The following is a 17,258-nucleotide window of genomic DNA, read 5'->3' as shown; positions in this document are numbered from 1 at the left end:
CTCAGAGCTGAAGAAAGACAGCTTGAAAAAGGCAGAGACTTGATCTAGTGCTGAGGGCCATTTTAGATGCAAATACTTATTCTGGCTAGGGAGTTGGGCAGTAGTTTGACCCATTTCTGTCTGTCTGCATTTTGTTCATTTTCAATCTTTTTGTATCTTTTAGCGCTAGCATCCTGATCTTAAAGACTGTGTAGGTGGATTCCCAGCAGACCCATTGTTTACTGGCATAGCATACCTGAACAGATGCACTTACTGCTCAAGTTACTAATGCATTTCACTTGAAAATCATATATAAGGTAGTTAATCATTAAGAAGGTGTCACCTATCATTACCAATGCATTGAATCAAACAGGATTTTATAGTGATTATATTGATACGCTTATAGAGTAGTAAAGTGTTGACTGTGTACTCAGGTGACTTAATCCAGTTTTAACTCTTTTTTTTTCTTTTTTTTTTTATTTCACAGCAAAAAAACTGCCCAAGAGTGAACCACAGAATGCAGGAGCCAATTCTGCCAGAGGAAGAGGAGTAGACCTTACTGAACCCACACAACAACCCAAGAGTCAATGTTGTAGTAACTAAAACATCAGTTGCTTTAAACTGTTCTGAATATTCTTCTGCTTCCTAACTGTTAATAACCATGGAATTGGAGTGCTTAACCTGGCCCAATACAGCTTCCAAACAGCGAAGAGACTTATGGTAATAGTCAAGTTCATGATACAGGGTTTTCTTTTTACCTAAATTTTTAACATGCATGTATCCACCACTGGCTGTTAACGTTTGAGCAGTAGAGAAGGAAGCAGAATAAACTTCCTTCAGTTGAAAGGTTTTAAAAATCACTTAGGGGTGTAGAAGAACTACTCTCTGTGGACCTGATTGGCCAGTTCCTTTAGCCTCAATACTGATTACTGTTATAACAAATAGAATTGGGACTTTTCATAATTCTTAATTGTGCTTTAAAACCTTTTTAGAAACAGGGTTTAAAAATTACTTAAACTTATTCACAGTATTCATGCAACCAGTTGTTTCTGCAGGTATCCATTCTTCAGTTATACATTCCATAGTTTAATAATTTAATTACAAATAATACTTGCATTAACAGTTTTAAGAACCCTATGCTTGCAGGAAAGTGGAGTTTTAGTTGGTACACTGTATGTAAATTATATCAACCCCGTTAGTTATCTAAAGGAATTAGCGATAAATCAAGTTTAACTTCATTTCTAATCTGTTCAGAGGGTACAGACCAGTCAATTCAACTTTGACTTAGGAATTATTTTTTTTTTTATTTCCTCTACAAACTGTAAGAGCTCTTCAAGTAAAACCACAACAAACTTGGTGTCTGTGACTTCTTTCTTGGTTTTGATCCCTTGGTCAAACCTTGGTTTCTTGATTTTTTGACCATTACAGTTTGGTTTTCCCCTAAGGAAAAAAATAGTGCACTAACGATTATGTACATCCAACTTGATTTTAAATTTGGATATTAATGTACTGTAAATAGGTACTCTGCATTGTAGTCTACATTTGTTTAATACTTTCTGTAATATTTAAGAGTTGCTTAAAGGTATACAGAATGTACAGTTACTTAAAGCTAACTTTTTTCCTCTCTAATCAAAGGGGGTTCTAAGTTCTTCCTTTATGGCTAGAACAGTAATAAATGATGCTCCTGTATCTGTAACATAAGTACTGCTGTCTGTCAGTAATGAACTTTGCAACTTTGTTTTCCAAAGTACGTTTTATTTTGATCTGTCCAGTATATTGCACTAATTCTTTTAGTTATTTTCATTATATGAAATCTACCAAGTGTGTCAGAAGAGATGAATTAGTCTATTTAAATGTTGAACTGATAGCAGAAACTTACTTGTGCAGATTTTAAATTTGCAGTAATCTGGGTTTAGCAAGGAAAATGGCAGTTCACCAGTGTTTAGTTTTATATTGAGGTGCTCAGGTTTGAATAAAGTGGTTTAAAAAAAAAGAGGAAATTTTTGATTACTGTTTCTTACTGAGAATTTCAGAAGGTTTTATTGCATTTGCACAGTTCCAGACGAGGTGTCTGATTTACTATGTGGGTCAGCATTTAAGATGATTACAAGTAAATTCATGACACAGATAAATAAAAGCTTGTACTATATATACTGTGGCACTCCAGTTATCCTATGATTAATTTCTAAGTGCTGAGGTAATTGAGTATCTTATCACACCCATTTAGAACTACCATCAAAATAGTAATATATCTTGAACCTGCAGCTACTGCACTCTTCACCAGTTGGTCACTAATGTAGCTTCCTGCATTGTCATAGAGTGTCTCAGAGGTGCCTCTTCCTGCAGTTTGTGATTTGCAATTAGGCAGGCATGTATTTGTGTCCTCTTCAAACTGTGGTGGTGGTCTAAAACCCACTGGTGATACAGTCACTAGCAGCTTTGGCCTTGCAGGTTTGTCACAAAATATCTTGGAGTCCATTTTTTCTGCCAGTTGTGGACCTGAGTCCTAATTAGATAGGTGTGCTTTTGTATCCTTGGGGGGCTGGTTCATGTCTTTAGACTCTATTGCCAGTATGTTCTCTTGCAGCTGTTTATGGGTGCAACTTTGACCTGTTGCACAAAAAGCATTGGTGTCTGTTTCTTGCTCTGCAGCCTATGACTGTGGCTGAAAACTGTTACACGGGTGAACTTCTCTGTCCTCAAACTGTTTCAGTTCTTCAGAACCACTTTGTGTGCTAGAATCGAGCTGGTTTGTATCTCTGTTCCATGAATTTACTTCACTCTTACTGAAAAGAGACAGTTCTGGATCAGGTTTTGTTTGGGTTGTTTTTTTTTTTTTGTTTGGTTTGTTTTTTTTTTGTGGTCATCAGTTTCCTAAGAAACTCCACTTTGCAAATAGTTCCTTCTAAAATGTGGGTGTGTGCTTTCAAAATACTGTGGCTGAATGAACTAATCGAGAGATTTGGATTCAGAGCTGTATATAGCAGTGTAAAATTTTTAGTACCTGAAAGTACTTTGGACATCGTGTAGAATTTACAGTTTACAAACATGATGCCTTAAACGTTTTTCACAGTTAAGGGACACAAGGGAGTGAGAGTTCTCATGGTCATAAGAAGCCAAGGACTAACTTCTTTCCTTTAGTAGGAATAGGTACTTTACTTTTCCCTTGACACTGTTGAAATCTGCAGGATGAGAATGGAAAGTCTTAGAAGTTGTGTTGCTGCAGGTGACCAGTCTTGTCAAGCTTGAGTGCAGAGTGTAAAGGAAAGCAGCTCTGAAACAAATTGCTGTATTGTTTGAGATCCTGTATGGCTGTGCTGGGAGATCATTTTTGCTTTAGAGGAGGTTACTGATCTGCTCCCATGTGTTGGCCTAAGGACAAAAGTGATGTCTTACAGAAGGAACTTGAGTGGGATGGCAGATTTCCAGACACTAAGCTGGCTTCATTGTGTTCATTTATATTGTATTTTAATACCATCTGGCTAGACTAGGGCACAGATCTTTGAAAAGTGTTTATAAGTAGGCACTGCTTATTCAGTAGTTATATTTATTTGGCAGTATTGGCATTGTCTTGTGTAGGAGACTGCTACATGTAGTCTGTGAAGGCACCTCTTCTCTGGGAGGTGATTGAGAACACCAAACTGGAGGACACACCTTTTTCAGTAATTATAGAACGTAGATGCCTTAAGTTATACTGTGTGAATGTTTCCTTGTGCTTACTCCCTCTTTCCTTTGATTTTTGTGGAGAGCTAGAATATTGGCTAAAATTTCCTTTGAACACTTAGAGTAAGACCATGAGCTATAAACCTAACAAAGGGCATAATATGACCCTTGTAGAACAATTTGGCTACAAGGAAGAGTAAAATCTAGATGCTTTTGGATATAAGTCTCTTTTCTGCAAACCAGAGACAAAGCGAAAGAATTGACAAAATCTAGCTGACCTGTCAATGTGGGACTAAATGAAGGAAGACAAAGTTGGCCGATGCCACCATCTGCTCTGCCTATCTGACCATCCTTTTCAGTTGCTTACCTGGTGCTGAAGGAACATGATTATACTTCTGTAAGAACACATTCCTGAGGGGCGGGAAAATGGAGCTTGATGTTGTATAATTTTTTCTTTGATGTAATAACAGTTGGAAAATTAAGTGTATTAGATTAAATAAATGTGTATTTAGCAGTGGTTCAAAAATGTGGACTTTAATCTTAGAATGTTTAAAGTATCTCTTACCAACTACAAGCCTTAACTCATTAGCAGAGAGTGAGTTTATGATATCTTTTATTGCAGCCAGCATAAAAACTTAACCTGGGAGGGAAGGATGGAAGTTGGTAACTAGAACCAGAAAACTCCAGTTGGGTGAATCCTTTACCAAATTTTCTTGCCTTTATCTTGCCTTTCAAGCTCATTGTAATAAAATCAAGTTGCTTCCCCTATAAGATGAAAACAAATGCATCTGAAAACATTCCCACTTTTTATATGACAATATTGTATTCCATTAAAGGTGTGACTGCATATTCTGAAAGAGTACCTGAGCTCTAGTGCTAAACCACCAGGTTTGGTACGCCCAGTGAAGTTCAAGAAGCTGCAAAATTGGTTGGTTGAGGGAGAAAAAGAATGATCATAGCAACAAGCACTGGGACAAGGGAGAGTAAGGGGGAGTGGGGACAAACCAGTTAGGTGGTTCAGGGTCAGTGCATGTTCAAGTTGGTTTCTAGTGTTCCTCACACCAGCAGAGGGTTGCATGTTATTGTTATTGAAACATATTTTCTTCTGGAATCAGTTTTTCCAAATATGGAATATGATTATTTTTTGCCTCATAAAAAAAAATGAAGCCTCTCAAATAGGTTTTGCTTTCTCCACTGATCTTTGACCCTCTTAATTTCAGTCAAATTCATATGAAGAAATGTGAAGAAGTCTTTCAAGTTTTGTGAATACACTCATCTGAGGAGGGAGTGCCCAACTGCAGTATTCGCACACTCCTTACTAATGCCTGGGGGGATGTGATAGAAAAGTATTATAGTGCTGGGTATGTGTTTCAGCAGAGACTGGAAGATGCTACAGAATGTAACTACAGCTAAAATACAAAACCATTTGAAACTATTCACCAGCTTTTAATATCTATAAAAATATATATTAATATATACTAATACATACTACATAAGTATATATATTAATATGCTATATAGTATATTGATATATATAAGAATATTCCGCTTCTGTACTCCTTTATGGAATAGCAAGCATTTTTCTTGTAATCTTACAGCTGTCTAATGTACACAAGATAACTGGTAATGAAAATCACCAAGTGGGAAGATATAGTGAATAGGGTTGCTAAGAACTGCAAGAGCTTTATCTAATGTTGCCTGGAGCAGGGCCGGGTGGAGAAGCAGTATCAGTGTTTCTGATTGTAATTAATAACTGATTTTCCACCCTATAGAAAGGCAAAGCAGGGTTCTACGTCATACGGAAATAGGTCTGAATAGATCTTCATTAAAAACAATAAATAATAACCAATTCCTATTTCAGAAATTGTCAATTGAGAACATCCCCACAGATCATGCTTCCAGCTTGCTGATAGCAAAATGTGGTGGCACTTAGTCTCATGAAATAAATTAATAAACAATATTAAAGCATATTTCATTGACAGAAGAGATTTATCAGATCTAAAATAATCTGATTTCTGATAACTGTCTTTCATGTTAGTAAATTGACTTTACTGCTTAACTCATAGTATTTACTGAGGCTACTCATCTAATAAGCTTAAAACTTATTGTCTGATGCCAGTATCAATTGTAAGGGAATTTCTCATGTCTCCTCCAAGTTGTCAAGTTAAAACATTTGCTCCTTTATATCTCTGGCTATCTACTGCCAGCAAATTTCTGTCTTGTTTTTTCTCCTGTTATTTGGTGGAGTGGAGTGTACATATCTCTCAGCTATGGGCCGTAACCCTGCAACACCTTTGACTGTCCTGGCTAATGGGCTGTGTGTTGTTTTCAAAGTGTCTTCTTTCTTCTTCCTCAGTGCCATCTGTCTCTTTGCTGGGGATTCCTGCTGCCAAGCAGGTAACTGCTGAACAGCCACTACAGCAAACTTTGGAAACCTCATTCCTTCCCAGTGGTAAAAGTCTATGCATTCTCCGAAAGGGCTTGCTTGGCATATGCTTTGTGGATCCATTCCACAAAGTATGGGTCTTGTCATTGCCTAGTTTATCAGAGAAAAATCTTTCTCGCTGTAAGCTGCCCTGATCAGTGTGGCACAAGAATCTAGAACTTGCCATTTATCCTTTCATAGGAGGAAGCCACTGGAGAAAGCTGGTCAAGAAGTAAAAGTGGAAGCTTTGCTGCAATTGTTTGCAGCTGCCACACCATGAAAGCTATCAACTAACCCCCCAAAACATCTGACCTATATCCACAGGTGTCAAGCCCAACAAACCTGCCTTCCTTATCTCCCTGTCATGTGGAGTTTCTGTCTTAGCAGATAGATAATGCATTTATTAAAGAATTATTTATTTTTTTAAAAGTACCAGGATTGTTAATATTAGCAAGATCACAATATGATGTGGGAGTATGGTTATCCATAAAGAATTCAAATGAATAAACAATCTTCTGCTTAATGTGTCTCAATATTTAGGAATCTGGGTCAATTTTGAAATTAGTTTGTGGCTCTAAGCCAAAAGATTTTTGTTGTCAGTCTTCAAGGGCTATCAAAGTCTAGTAAAATTAGGGCTTTGTAGGTTCTTTTATGATAAAGAAGGTGGTATGGGATGCCTTGGGTGATATGGTTTAGTGTGAGGTGTCCCTGCCCATAGCAGGGGGGTTGGAACTAGATGATCTTAAGGTCCTTTCCAACCCTAACTATTCTATGATTCTATGATATGCAGAGCAAGAAACCTAAATGTGCTTGGAGTTATTCTCAGATACAATTGTGACCTTCTCCAGGTCATCTTCCTCATCTCCACAAAGTTCAAAATCAGGTGGGTTTGTTTTGTCCTGAGATTTTTACACTCTTCTCATTCTATAGAGGAGTTGAATATGTGAAGAGTTCTCATATTTTCACATTTGAATATTTTATTATTAGGACATACTATGCTACCTAAGCTTTTTCTCACTCTTTTATGAACTCTGAATTGCATCATTGCATACTAATGCATATGTGGCCAAGAAACTGGGAAATGTGAGATTATAAAAAAATAGTAACTAACAACTATGTTAAACAGCAGCAGTAAATTCAAGAAGTGAAAATTTTGGAAATATGAAGTTCGCAACAGTTTAGATTATTCTTGCACCTAGTAAGGTTTCAGTCAGTTGTTTCCTCCTTGTGATGCAGTGCATACCCCCCTATGCATTCACACTGTTAGAACTGTGAATACAACATAATTCCTCATCACCTTTTCTGTATCTACCCATCACTTTCCAGACATGGTAAAATGTATACCCTGCCTGAGAGGGAAAAGAAAAAAAAAGCATATTCAAATTAAGATTAAAAAAAGAAAAAAGTACCAATTTTGAATGGGAAATATGAAATGGGGCCAGAAGCATTGGTATATCTCTTTAATCAAATCACTGTCTGATTGCCATTGGGTTTAGTGGTGAGCTTTTTAGGAGTCAGTTGGAAAAAACGCTGTTTTATACCATTGTGTTTAGGCACACAGAAGATAAATTACATTTATGTGGACAATATCCTATTGTTTTTCTTGCTTGCAAGAGATAGATTTCTCAATGTTCATGTTTGTTTAATGTAGGGTGGATTTTGAATGTGACAGTTTCTCAATAAAGAAAGCATAATGAAGAGCAAAAGTATTATCAAATGGGCCAAGTGTGTGACCTTTTTAGGTCTCCAGGAAACACCCCTGCTCTTTGAACTGTGAGACCTGCTAGCAGCAGCATGTGCATTCTTTGTTCTCCAGCCATCAGAATGGAAGGAGAGACATGCTTTGCAGCAGAGCTCACTGAAGAGCAATGAGGTTGAAAACATGGAATCAAGGCCAGGTACTGCCAAGGCCATCATAGGCTCTCCTCAGTGCAAACCTCTCTTCCCCTTCTCCAGCCAAAGCTACTATCCATCACCTGTTCCCATGCACCTCCTTCCTCCTGCTTTAGTTCCTTGCTCCATTCTCCTCTTCCTCCCCAGCTTTGTCTCTCCTCAATTTAATTCCATGATGCTGTGTTACTATTCTTGGGTCTGGCACCCAGTGCTACAAACCCAAGAGTCAGAACTGCAGAGCAAGTCCTGGCAAGGCACTCCCTGACAGGCCAGCCGGTGCAGAGGGGGCTGCCTGCATTCAGCACCTACATGCTGGCATGTCTCCACTCAGCACTGGGAAACTGATGCTGCTTTTTAACTGTTGTCACTTGCTCTGATTTGGATACATTTACAATGATAAAAGGTGCACCACTGGTGCAGTCTCAGCCAGATCTCCAGAGCCCTACCTGAAAACATCGATTTTGGAGTTTCTCTATGAAATAGCTATTAGCGTTTTGGTTTAATACATACAAAACAACATATTTTCTAATAATAGAAACAGCTGAAACATACTGCCTGCAATTTTTACAAGTTAATTCTGCTTCAGGCTCGGAAAATTTCTGTGTGAGCAGTTAATATCTGCAGAGTTGTAAGTTACTGAAAATGTGAGGCACTCCTATTTGTAGACAGCACTGATAATTCTACCTGTAATTTGAAATGCGGAAGAAACCTTGTAAATATCAATGTGCTAAAGCAGCAGATGAAATTGGTTGATAGTTTGAATGGCTGCTCTCTCCTATAATATGATGTACAGCTAAACCTTACAGCTGCCTGCACAACATCCTGTTCCCCCTATATCATCAGCACATGACACGTATACAGGCAGCATAATGACACAAAATCCTGACACCATATGAGAAGCTCAGCTTGCTAGCCAATACATCATCTCTACTGAGTATGAAAATACATTGTTTTTATTTAAATTCACTATGTTTATTTCAGTGTTTAGTATTTATGTGCCTATGGATGAGAAATATCAGGCAAAAATGCATATATTATAGGTTTTTATCATACTCTGTCTTCAGAGATTTCTGACTTCAGATTAACTGCTGCTAATCCAGCACGAGAGCAAACAGCAGCGGTTTAGCTGCAGTACCATCCCACAGCCACATTGCAAGAGTAGCCTTTGGTAATTTCATCCTGCTTCAACCTCATCCTTTTTCTGGGGCTCTCTTTAAACTTGATACCTAAAGTAACTATTTTGCAACTGTTTTCTGTTACAGGATTTCCTCTGGGAAGTGTATTTTCTTCTCTGGCACCACTTCTGTTCATCAGCTGTGGATTATGAGCATTTCCATGATTTGCGTTTGAACGCACACTCTTTTTACCTGTGATGACAATTGTTTGACAAAATTTTGCCAAAGACAAAGCCCCAACCTCCTGCAGCCCTAGTTAATGTATCTTAAAGAACCCGGTGCCTCCAATCAGCTGAAATAGATCAATTATACATTTTTAAGAAGAAAATATCTTCTGCAGAAGATACTTACTGTAGTATTAGCAGAGCCACTTAAAACCCCCTTATGATGCTGGAACATGGCTTGTCCTTGCAGAGCTGAGCTGGCAGGTGGCTGCAGCTCACAAATCTGCTGTAGAACCAATATATGGGAAACCTCCACAAGAGGTGAGCATCAGCCTCCTCTAGAAATGCTGCACCACTTCAGTGGGGCAAGATAAGGTGGTACATGATTTAAAAAGCAGCAAAAATAAGTTTACTTAGGTCTCTTCTTTATTCTGCATAGTTTGGGTTTGAGAACGGGAGATGGCACGAATGTTTTCACTGTGGTCATTGTGATGGTGCATTCAGGCCTGAGAACAGTTAGGACTAATATGCACATATAATCCAGTAAATAGGTTTTTCTCAGTCAGCCTTTTACCTATTAACCTATTTTACATATCATATATATAAAACTCCTTGAATTAGAGGCAGGAAATTGAGAACTTTCAATAAAATGTTAGTTTGAGTTCAGTAAGAATTCTTTACACTCACATACTTCATAGATGTTTATATCTCTTAAGTGGGTGTAAGTGCTAACAAATCACGATTTCAGAGCACTGAAACAGTCCTACTTACTTACAAGGTGTAAATAACCAGGATAATATACATAATAATTCATGTAGAACAACAAGATATACTACAACTCTTCATTGCAATCATTTTGCTTACATTTAGTAGAAGGGCAACCCTGATCCTAATTTTTATATTATGTACACATTGCTTATATTAATCACTGAAAACCTTATAAAAATGAAATAAAACATTTCCCTTGTTGATCTCTTACAAAGTAGAAAGATTATTCTGTATTTCCCTCTTTCCTGGCATTTTCCTCATAAGGAACAGAAAGAAACTTGCAAGCTTTTTGCTGTCAGGTTAGAGGATACAGCGAGATACTGACAGCACAATATATGAAGCTAAAGCACTCTCAGTCTCAGAGAGCAAAGAACGAAATTCAGCTTTCTAGCTCACTGCAGTTTCTCTGTGCCTATTTAGGGAGCCAAAACCCAACACTGTTTAATGTTCTGAGCTGAAAATAGAAGCAGATCAAAAAAATTAGAAGATGTAGAAGAATAGGGAGTGAACCACAGTTTGAGACTGCATATGTTTTCAAGGGGGGATACATCATATTTACCCTTCATGTCACAACAAAGAGCCTCTTGGTAAATGCTTAGTCCTGCTCCTAGGAAAGGTAGGCTGCTCTGCCTCTTCTGTACACTGCCCTGTCTGTAAAAGGGGCAAAGCATAACACTGCAGACCACGGGTTCATATGGCAGAGGATACCATCACCCCAGTAAGCCTTTTGCAGTTTGACACTACAATCTCATTTTTTAATTAGCAAAGGTGCCACTGAGCTTTGAGGATCCAGGATCTGATTTGTATCCAAACAGAAGAGTCCCTAATGCAGTCATCTCCCTCTGACACATGCTGTTTCTGTCTCCACCCAGAGCATGCTTCTTCCTCACTTACAGTTGTCACAGTCAGCACTTAACTTACACAATCTCTCATCCTGAACCCCTTCCTCTGTGAGATCTGGCATTATTATTGCTTATTATTTGCTACATACTTGTGGTCTCAGAAAACGATGGCTGTTACTGCTGAAACCAGCACAGGGAAGATGCCTGACTGCCTTCAGGTGACAGGAGGCAAAGAAGGGCTGTGCCATGTAAAATGGAGGTCACAGTCTCTCTGAGCTTCTCATCACAATGTTATCAGCTAATACATACAAACAGCCCTCACTGCTCAAATTCTTGCTGAATGAACACTGGCTTCTTTGCTTGTCTTTTCCCTCTTTCCTGCTTTACCTCATGCCTCAGCCAGCACTTCCCTCTAGGTTCTCCCCTTTCCCATGTGCCTGTGATGCCACGACACAGCTTTATCATCTCCGTGTGTTGAGCCCTGCTTCTCTTCTCCTGATGTCCTTCCTTTCTCACACAGTTAGCGCCTCCTCTGGAAAACTGTTGGAGAATGCATCGCACCTGCTTACAGAAACCACGGCAGTGACTCTTGGCATAGCCGGGACTGCTTCCCTGAGCTGCATTGTGCCTGATGCCACCAGCCCCTGCCAAGCAGGCACTGTTTGATTTGGCAGTGCCCTGCAGTATGCAATATGAAACCCCTTACACAGCCTCCCTTAAGCTTGTAATAAGATCTCTGAAAAACTCTTCACCTGAAAACCCAAATTCATTTGCTAGCCCAGCAGCCATGCCCTACACCTTCCACCAGTTTAGCAGAGCTGGCCCTCTCATCCTCCAAAACCAGCTGCAGAAGGAATTATGCAGAAGGAACATCTCCCAAGTGAGTCAACTTAGGTGTGCATAGTAGCCTACTTACTGTATCCCCAGAAGCACTACCGCAGCTTCAAGGAAGTCTTGTTATGAAAGGTGTGGGAAGAGATAAAGATGAACCTGGTGAGTCACAGGAGCATGCTGGGGGCAGAGCCTGCCTTCAGGACTTGGGAACACTCCCACTAAGACCTGATAATTGGCAAGAAAGAAGGAAGCAATTAATAATTAAAATAATTGTGGAATAAATTAGGATAATTAGTATCCTTATTTATCTTCCTAAGTGTTGTCCAAAACTGGAATTTTGACATTCCAGGCCCACCGGTTTTGTGTCATTCTATGAAGTGGAAGCATTCCTCATCGTTAGGTCTTCTTAGATGAGAGTTATAATCTGTGGCACTGTCTGCCTGGGCAAAGGTGCAGCTTCTCAGTTGGGAGGGATGCATTGAACTGGGAAATGGGAGTAGCAAAGCAATGACAAAACCATTTGACTCCAAAACCATGTTGTACCCCTTCCCAGTAGAAGGGTCTGTCCTGGTGGGCCAGAGGTGCCAGTTCATAACCCACTGAGTCCCTGCATAGGGCAGGGAGGCTGTGAAGCACTGAGCCTGCTGGGCTTGGCATGGGAGAGGAGGTACCCGAGGTTTTGGGATCCACAAAGAGAAAGCTGTGGCAGAAGATGCAAGATGGGTAAAGATAACATAACCATGCCTTCTGCACTCTCCTCCCAGACACCCTAACCCCACAAGCCCACATCTGGGGTTGTTTCTGTGCTCCTGAGGTTCCTCTGCTTTTTCCAGTCACACTCACCACAATTATAGTTGGCCTAAATGAAGGGGTTTAACCTGTTTAGTCGTTGCAGCTTGCCATGTGGTTAGTAGTCTTGCATGCAGTTGTGTCCCTAGTTCTTAGGACTCCCAGGTGCTCTCCCACACAGGTATGGGGAGGGCCCAGGATTAGCTTGCACAGTCAGATGTGCTTAGGCCAGTGTAACTTCATCTTACAGAAATAAAAGGTATTTCCTGTGCAGAGTATCATTGCCTAAACCAGCGTCATATCAAGAGTGCCCAATCAGCAACTACTTGGGTGCAGGTAGCAAAAAGGAAGATACCCCTTCCCTCCCGCTCCTGCCAGCTGAACCTGTGCCAGTCAGCCAGGGGTCTGTGATGCTGCCAGCACTGACCAACCTGCCCTACATGGGCATGGGGTGGCTGGCAAAACTCCCACAGCCAAAGTACACTAATGGGGTCCCACAGAATTTCAGGGATCTCTGCCATGCGTTAAGTAACAGGAAACAGAGAAAAAGATGTTAGAGAAATAATGTGGGGAGACAGAAGAGAGAAATAGTAAGAACAAAATAGGCAGTCCATCCTATGTTTGCATGAAGCAATCTAGAGCCCTCACTACCGCAAAACAACACAGTATAAGCCTACCTAGTGACTTCAGATGGCTAAAGAACTTTAACAAGCAGCTTCTGAACTTGGCATACACAGTTCACATTGTACTGGCAAAGGCAGTACATTCACTGTGCTGCATGAGCCCAGCCTTTAGTTTTCTCACTCGGTTTGTGTTAAATCACAACTCTGACTACAGTCAGGAAGAGCATCCTCTGGGTAAGAAGTGAATAAAAACTGCCAAGTGCTCCATCACTAACAAGAAGTTTGTGCTGCGAAAACAGCCATGAGCATTGCAATGACATTTTCTCCATTATTTTTCCTGCATGTTTTAAAAATCACCCAATTTTTAACAGAAGGTTAAAAAACCTTCTCTGTGAGGTTCCCCACAGCAGACAAAGCTTAGTGGTGGGAAGGCCTGCCATCTGCATTATTAAAGTCACATGTAAGCACCATGGGAAGCTGACAAGATGCTGGAGAGACCATAATGAACAAAACTTTTGTACTGTTCATACTTCCAGTGATTCATAAAATATTGATAGCAGTCCTGAGTTCTGGTGGCCAAGAGGGAGGCCACTTCACCCACAAGGAATGTGCTAATGAAAAGACACAATAGGATTTTATACTCCGAGAAATTCCCTGGAGGGAAAAGAGCTCCGCTTTTCACATTTGCATTGAATGGTAAGAATAAAAACAGGTGGGAGAGCAGGAAGAATGTCCCATCTTGAGCAAAAGAAAGGGACAGAGGTTTCCAACTAGGCTGGGAGATGGGGATAAGGGGTAAAAAGGTAGGCTCCTAGAGCTCAGCCGCGGGCTGGGAGGTCCATCTCAGCATTCAGCATAAGGCTGCTATTAGTTGACTCATTCTTTAATTTATGTGATCGAGATAGGCCCCAGAAGCCCTAAATGACAACTAGGCAATAACCAAGCGTCAGGCACACCCTAAACTGCATTTTAATTTCCTCTTTTGTGACATCAAGAATGCAGCCACCTCCTTTGCTGGAATAGTGCACACTCTCCTGCATTTAAGCCTGTTCAGTGTTAGCAGTGAATTCAGGGAGAGCGGTAAACACGAGATGCATTTCTCCTGGGAGCAATGAGCAGAGACCTCCTTGGGGCTGCCAGCAGAATGACAGCGATCTGAGGAGAATCACATGGACTGGCATTCATGTTTCATCCCACTCCAGGCCTGCTTAATTCAATCCAGATGAGCAGTTTTCCTGAAGACACCCAGCCACTCACCTGAGATTGGGAGTGGAGCCACAGAGGCAGGCAGCTCGTCTCACTCAGCTCCCACCATTGCTTCCTAAACACCAGTTCCAGGGTCAGTTCCACTTGTGTAAACCTACTGACATGCCCCAAAGGATGGGAACTGAGAAACGTGGTGAGGGGTTGTCAGGCAGCGCATAGAGTTTGAATCTAATTCAGTATCTTAATAGTGCATGTTTAATATAACCACTAGAGTGATTCTGTTGTGCTCAGAGTTATGCACACATTGCAAGTAGAAAATTAACATGTACTTGCTTATGAATTCAGTCAACAGAAAAAGCCAACCTGGATATGTGAAACTGAGAATGTAATCTATACACTCAGCCATCAAAGACCAAATTCTTCAATTTTTCTTAGTGTAACCTGTTACATCCAAATTACATTTACTGAAGCTACCACCACTCAACACAGCCCAGGTTATAGCCCCATTCAGCTGGTGACTGATCTTTTCCTTCCTTATTCATTTGTTATTACTGAATGTAATATCTTATCTGTCACTGCAACAGTTTAACAAAGTCAAGCTTTTTTCTTTATTATTTTTTTAACAATGCATTTGCACAAGAATGAGAGTGATGATTTAAATCAGACTTAAAAAAGAGAAAGACTTACCTATTTGCAGCTGAAGTCATTTCTTTCTAAGCCACTCCCAGTAAGCAGTAGCTCTGCATGTGTAGTGAATTCCGTGTTTATAAATGTTACTATAGTAACTGTATCCCTAGCCACAGGCTGGTACTTACTGTTCTGGTTATCTAGTGAGCAAGATAAAAAGGGGATGAAAAAGAGACACAATATTGCAGGGCAGCTTTGCTGTTGAGAATTCAAGAAAGGACTTTAGTAAAAGTATTTCTAACACGTATATTGGCTGGTGCCTTACTGTATGGAATAGGGCAGTGGTTTTCCCACTAGACCCTCACAAACACACCATGAAATGTAAACAAATATTCGGGCATTTAACCAAAGTATCTACTTTATGACAGCTTCTCTCTTTGATTTTACTTACATGCAAGCAAAAGCTTCTCAGACTTTTAAGGACCCTGACGAATAAGGTGAAAGAATAAAGTTGTCTGCCTAGGCTGTAATGCTATGAACACCCTGTGTGCAGCTTCAGGCATAAATGCACACTGAGTGGTCTTAGCAAAACTTCAGGGGAGTTACACACCTGTGTGAAAGCAGCAATCGTATTTTCATAGTTGAAGTTGGTAATTCATTTGTGGGCAACCTTAATGGTGGGTTAATTATCATTAGTTTGCTGTTTAAAGGAGAAGCTAGTGTTGTCTTTTAATGAAAAGAAAATAAAAAATAAAAATAAAAAATCCCATATTTGGGGATGTAAAGGCTATAGCTCCCAGAAAAACTGCCTGTCTGTGTTCCGGCATGGATATTGAGTGGTCCACAGGAGGCAATACGTTGCTTCAGATGCACTCTTCACTTGTAACGTTTGCTACCGAGGAAGCGCAGTGGGAAAGCTGAAAGTGAAGTTAAGCAAGAGCAGTTTCGTTTTCAACTCGGAGAAGAAAGCCTAACCCTAACTGGCAAGAAAAATGTAAGCGAAGAGGTTCTTCAGTGGCTGTTACATACATCGCTAATCTGTTATTTGAAAACACGATTCAGGCACTCTAAAACATAGTTAAAACCCCCTATAATTCTCTCTCAAATTTAGGACAAACTGGAGGGGTTGTTTCCCTTTATTTTCCGCGACGCTCGGGGCCGCCGCTGCCGAGGGCAGCCTTCCCTCCACCTTAACAGTCCGTCTTAAAGCCCCGGGGATGGCAGCAGCCATCTTATAGGTCGCTGTCACGGCGGCTGCGAAGCCCGAAGCCAGCCCCGGCCTCTGCCGCAGGGCAGGTCCCAACCTCCCCCGTCTCCTCCCCCATCAACTCCCTGTTGATTTTAAAACCTCAGCCAAAAAAAACCCAAACTACCAAGCCCAGACCCCCTTTTCATTAAAATACTACAGCGTTTATTCCACACACCTCCCCACCTCCCCATTTATGAATAATCTGATGCTTGAAAACATCCCCAGGAGCTGAGAAGGTGATGGAAGAGGGAGACCACATGGAAAATGTTTTCTCCCTCTCTCTCCCACTCCAAATACTACTGCTAACTTCACACAAGTCTGGAGTCTTCTTGCCACGCAAGGTGGCAAGGCCCTGGGTGTCCACACGCTGTGATTCTTTCCGCAATAATACTGCTACTCCAGGTTTACACATCAAAGAGCCGCAGATCCCAGGCAAACGCCCAGCCTCAATCCCGACCTCCTAAACCGTGATGCCGCACTATATAATTGTCATTTGCGGTTTCTCGCAGCTCGACCACGGGTTTTACATACGTGCAACGAAGCGTAACCGCCTCAAAACCAAAGCAGCTTGCTTCTGTGCATAGAGTGCAGTTTCTGTGGTGGGATCACTTAATTTTATCTTTCAATTAAAAGGTCATCCTTTTGAGACAACTTAAGTTGACCTGCTGTTAACACCTCTCCGTGAATAAATAAAACCCTCAAAGCAAAACAAACAAACAAGCCCCAGAACCATGATGAGAGGAGCTGCGGATTTGAAACTGACTGATGTTTATATATTGAATTAGAAGCCAGCTGCGGGAAAAACACATCACTTAAAGGCGGCTGCAAAGCGCGCAGTGCGGAGATGCAATGGTTAACCCCAACAAAGTAGTGTCACTACAAGGGGGGACCGAGGTTGGGCAGCCCCGCGGGCTCACCGGCCCTCTGGAGCGCCGCCGGTGCCGCCTCTTTCTAGGGCGACTTTCCCCGCAGCCCCTGGGGCTGCTCTGTACCGGCCGCCGTTCCCGAGCGCCGCCGACAT

At 40.9% G+C, this 17,258-nt stretch overlaps 2 protein-coding genes across 2 annotated transcripts in view; one reads left to right on the top strand and one right to left on the bottom strand.

The window, feature by feature from the left end:
* The window catches only part of RAB5A (RAB5A, member RAS oncogene family), a 19,738-nt gene extending 15,576 nt beyond the window's left edge, over positions 1-4,162 (top strand). Inside the window, exon 6 of the mRNA XM_005143284.3 lies at positions 467-4,162. Coding sequence (XP_005143341.1) covers positions 467-582 — 116 coding nt within the window. The 3' untranslated portion in view covers positions 583-4,162. The remainder of the gene's footprint in view (positions 1-466) is intronic.
* Positions 2,165-17,258, bottom strand: PP2D1 (protein phosphatase 2C like domain containing 1). Its single transcript, XM_034060623.1, is given in 12 exon segments — positions 2,165-2,794; positions 5,919-6,128; positions 6,130-6,158; positions 6,161-6,208; positions 6,211-6,264; positions 6,267-6,328; positions 6,330-6,375; positions 6,378-6,599; positions 6,602-6,676; positions 6,679-6,743; positions 6,839-6,973; positions 17,155-17,258. Coding segments are annotated over 12 exon segments (1,680 nt in total).

This window comes from Melopsittacus undulatus, chromosome 1, assembly GCF_012275295.1.
Source record: "Melopsittacus undulatus isolate bMelUnd1 chromosome 1, bMelUnd1.mat.Z, whole genome shotgun sequence".
In the NCBI taxonomy this organism is placed as follows: Eukaryota; Metazoa; Chordata; class Aves; order Psittaciformes; family Psittaculidae; genus Melopsittacus; species Melopsittacus undulatus.
Note: the sequence above shows the minus strand (reverse complement) of the source record. Positions and strands in the feature narration are given on the sequence as shown.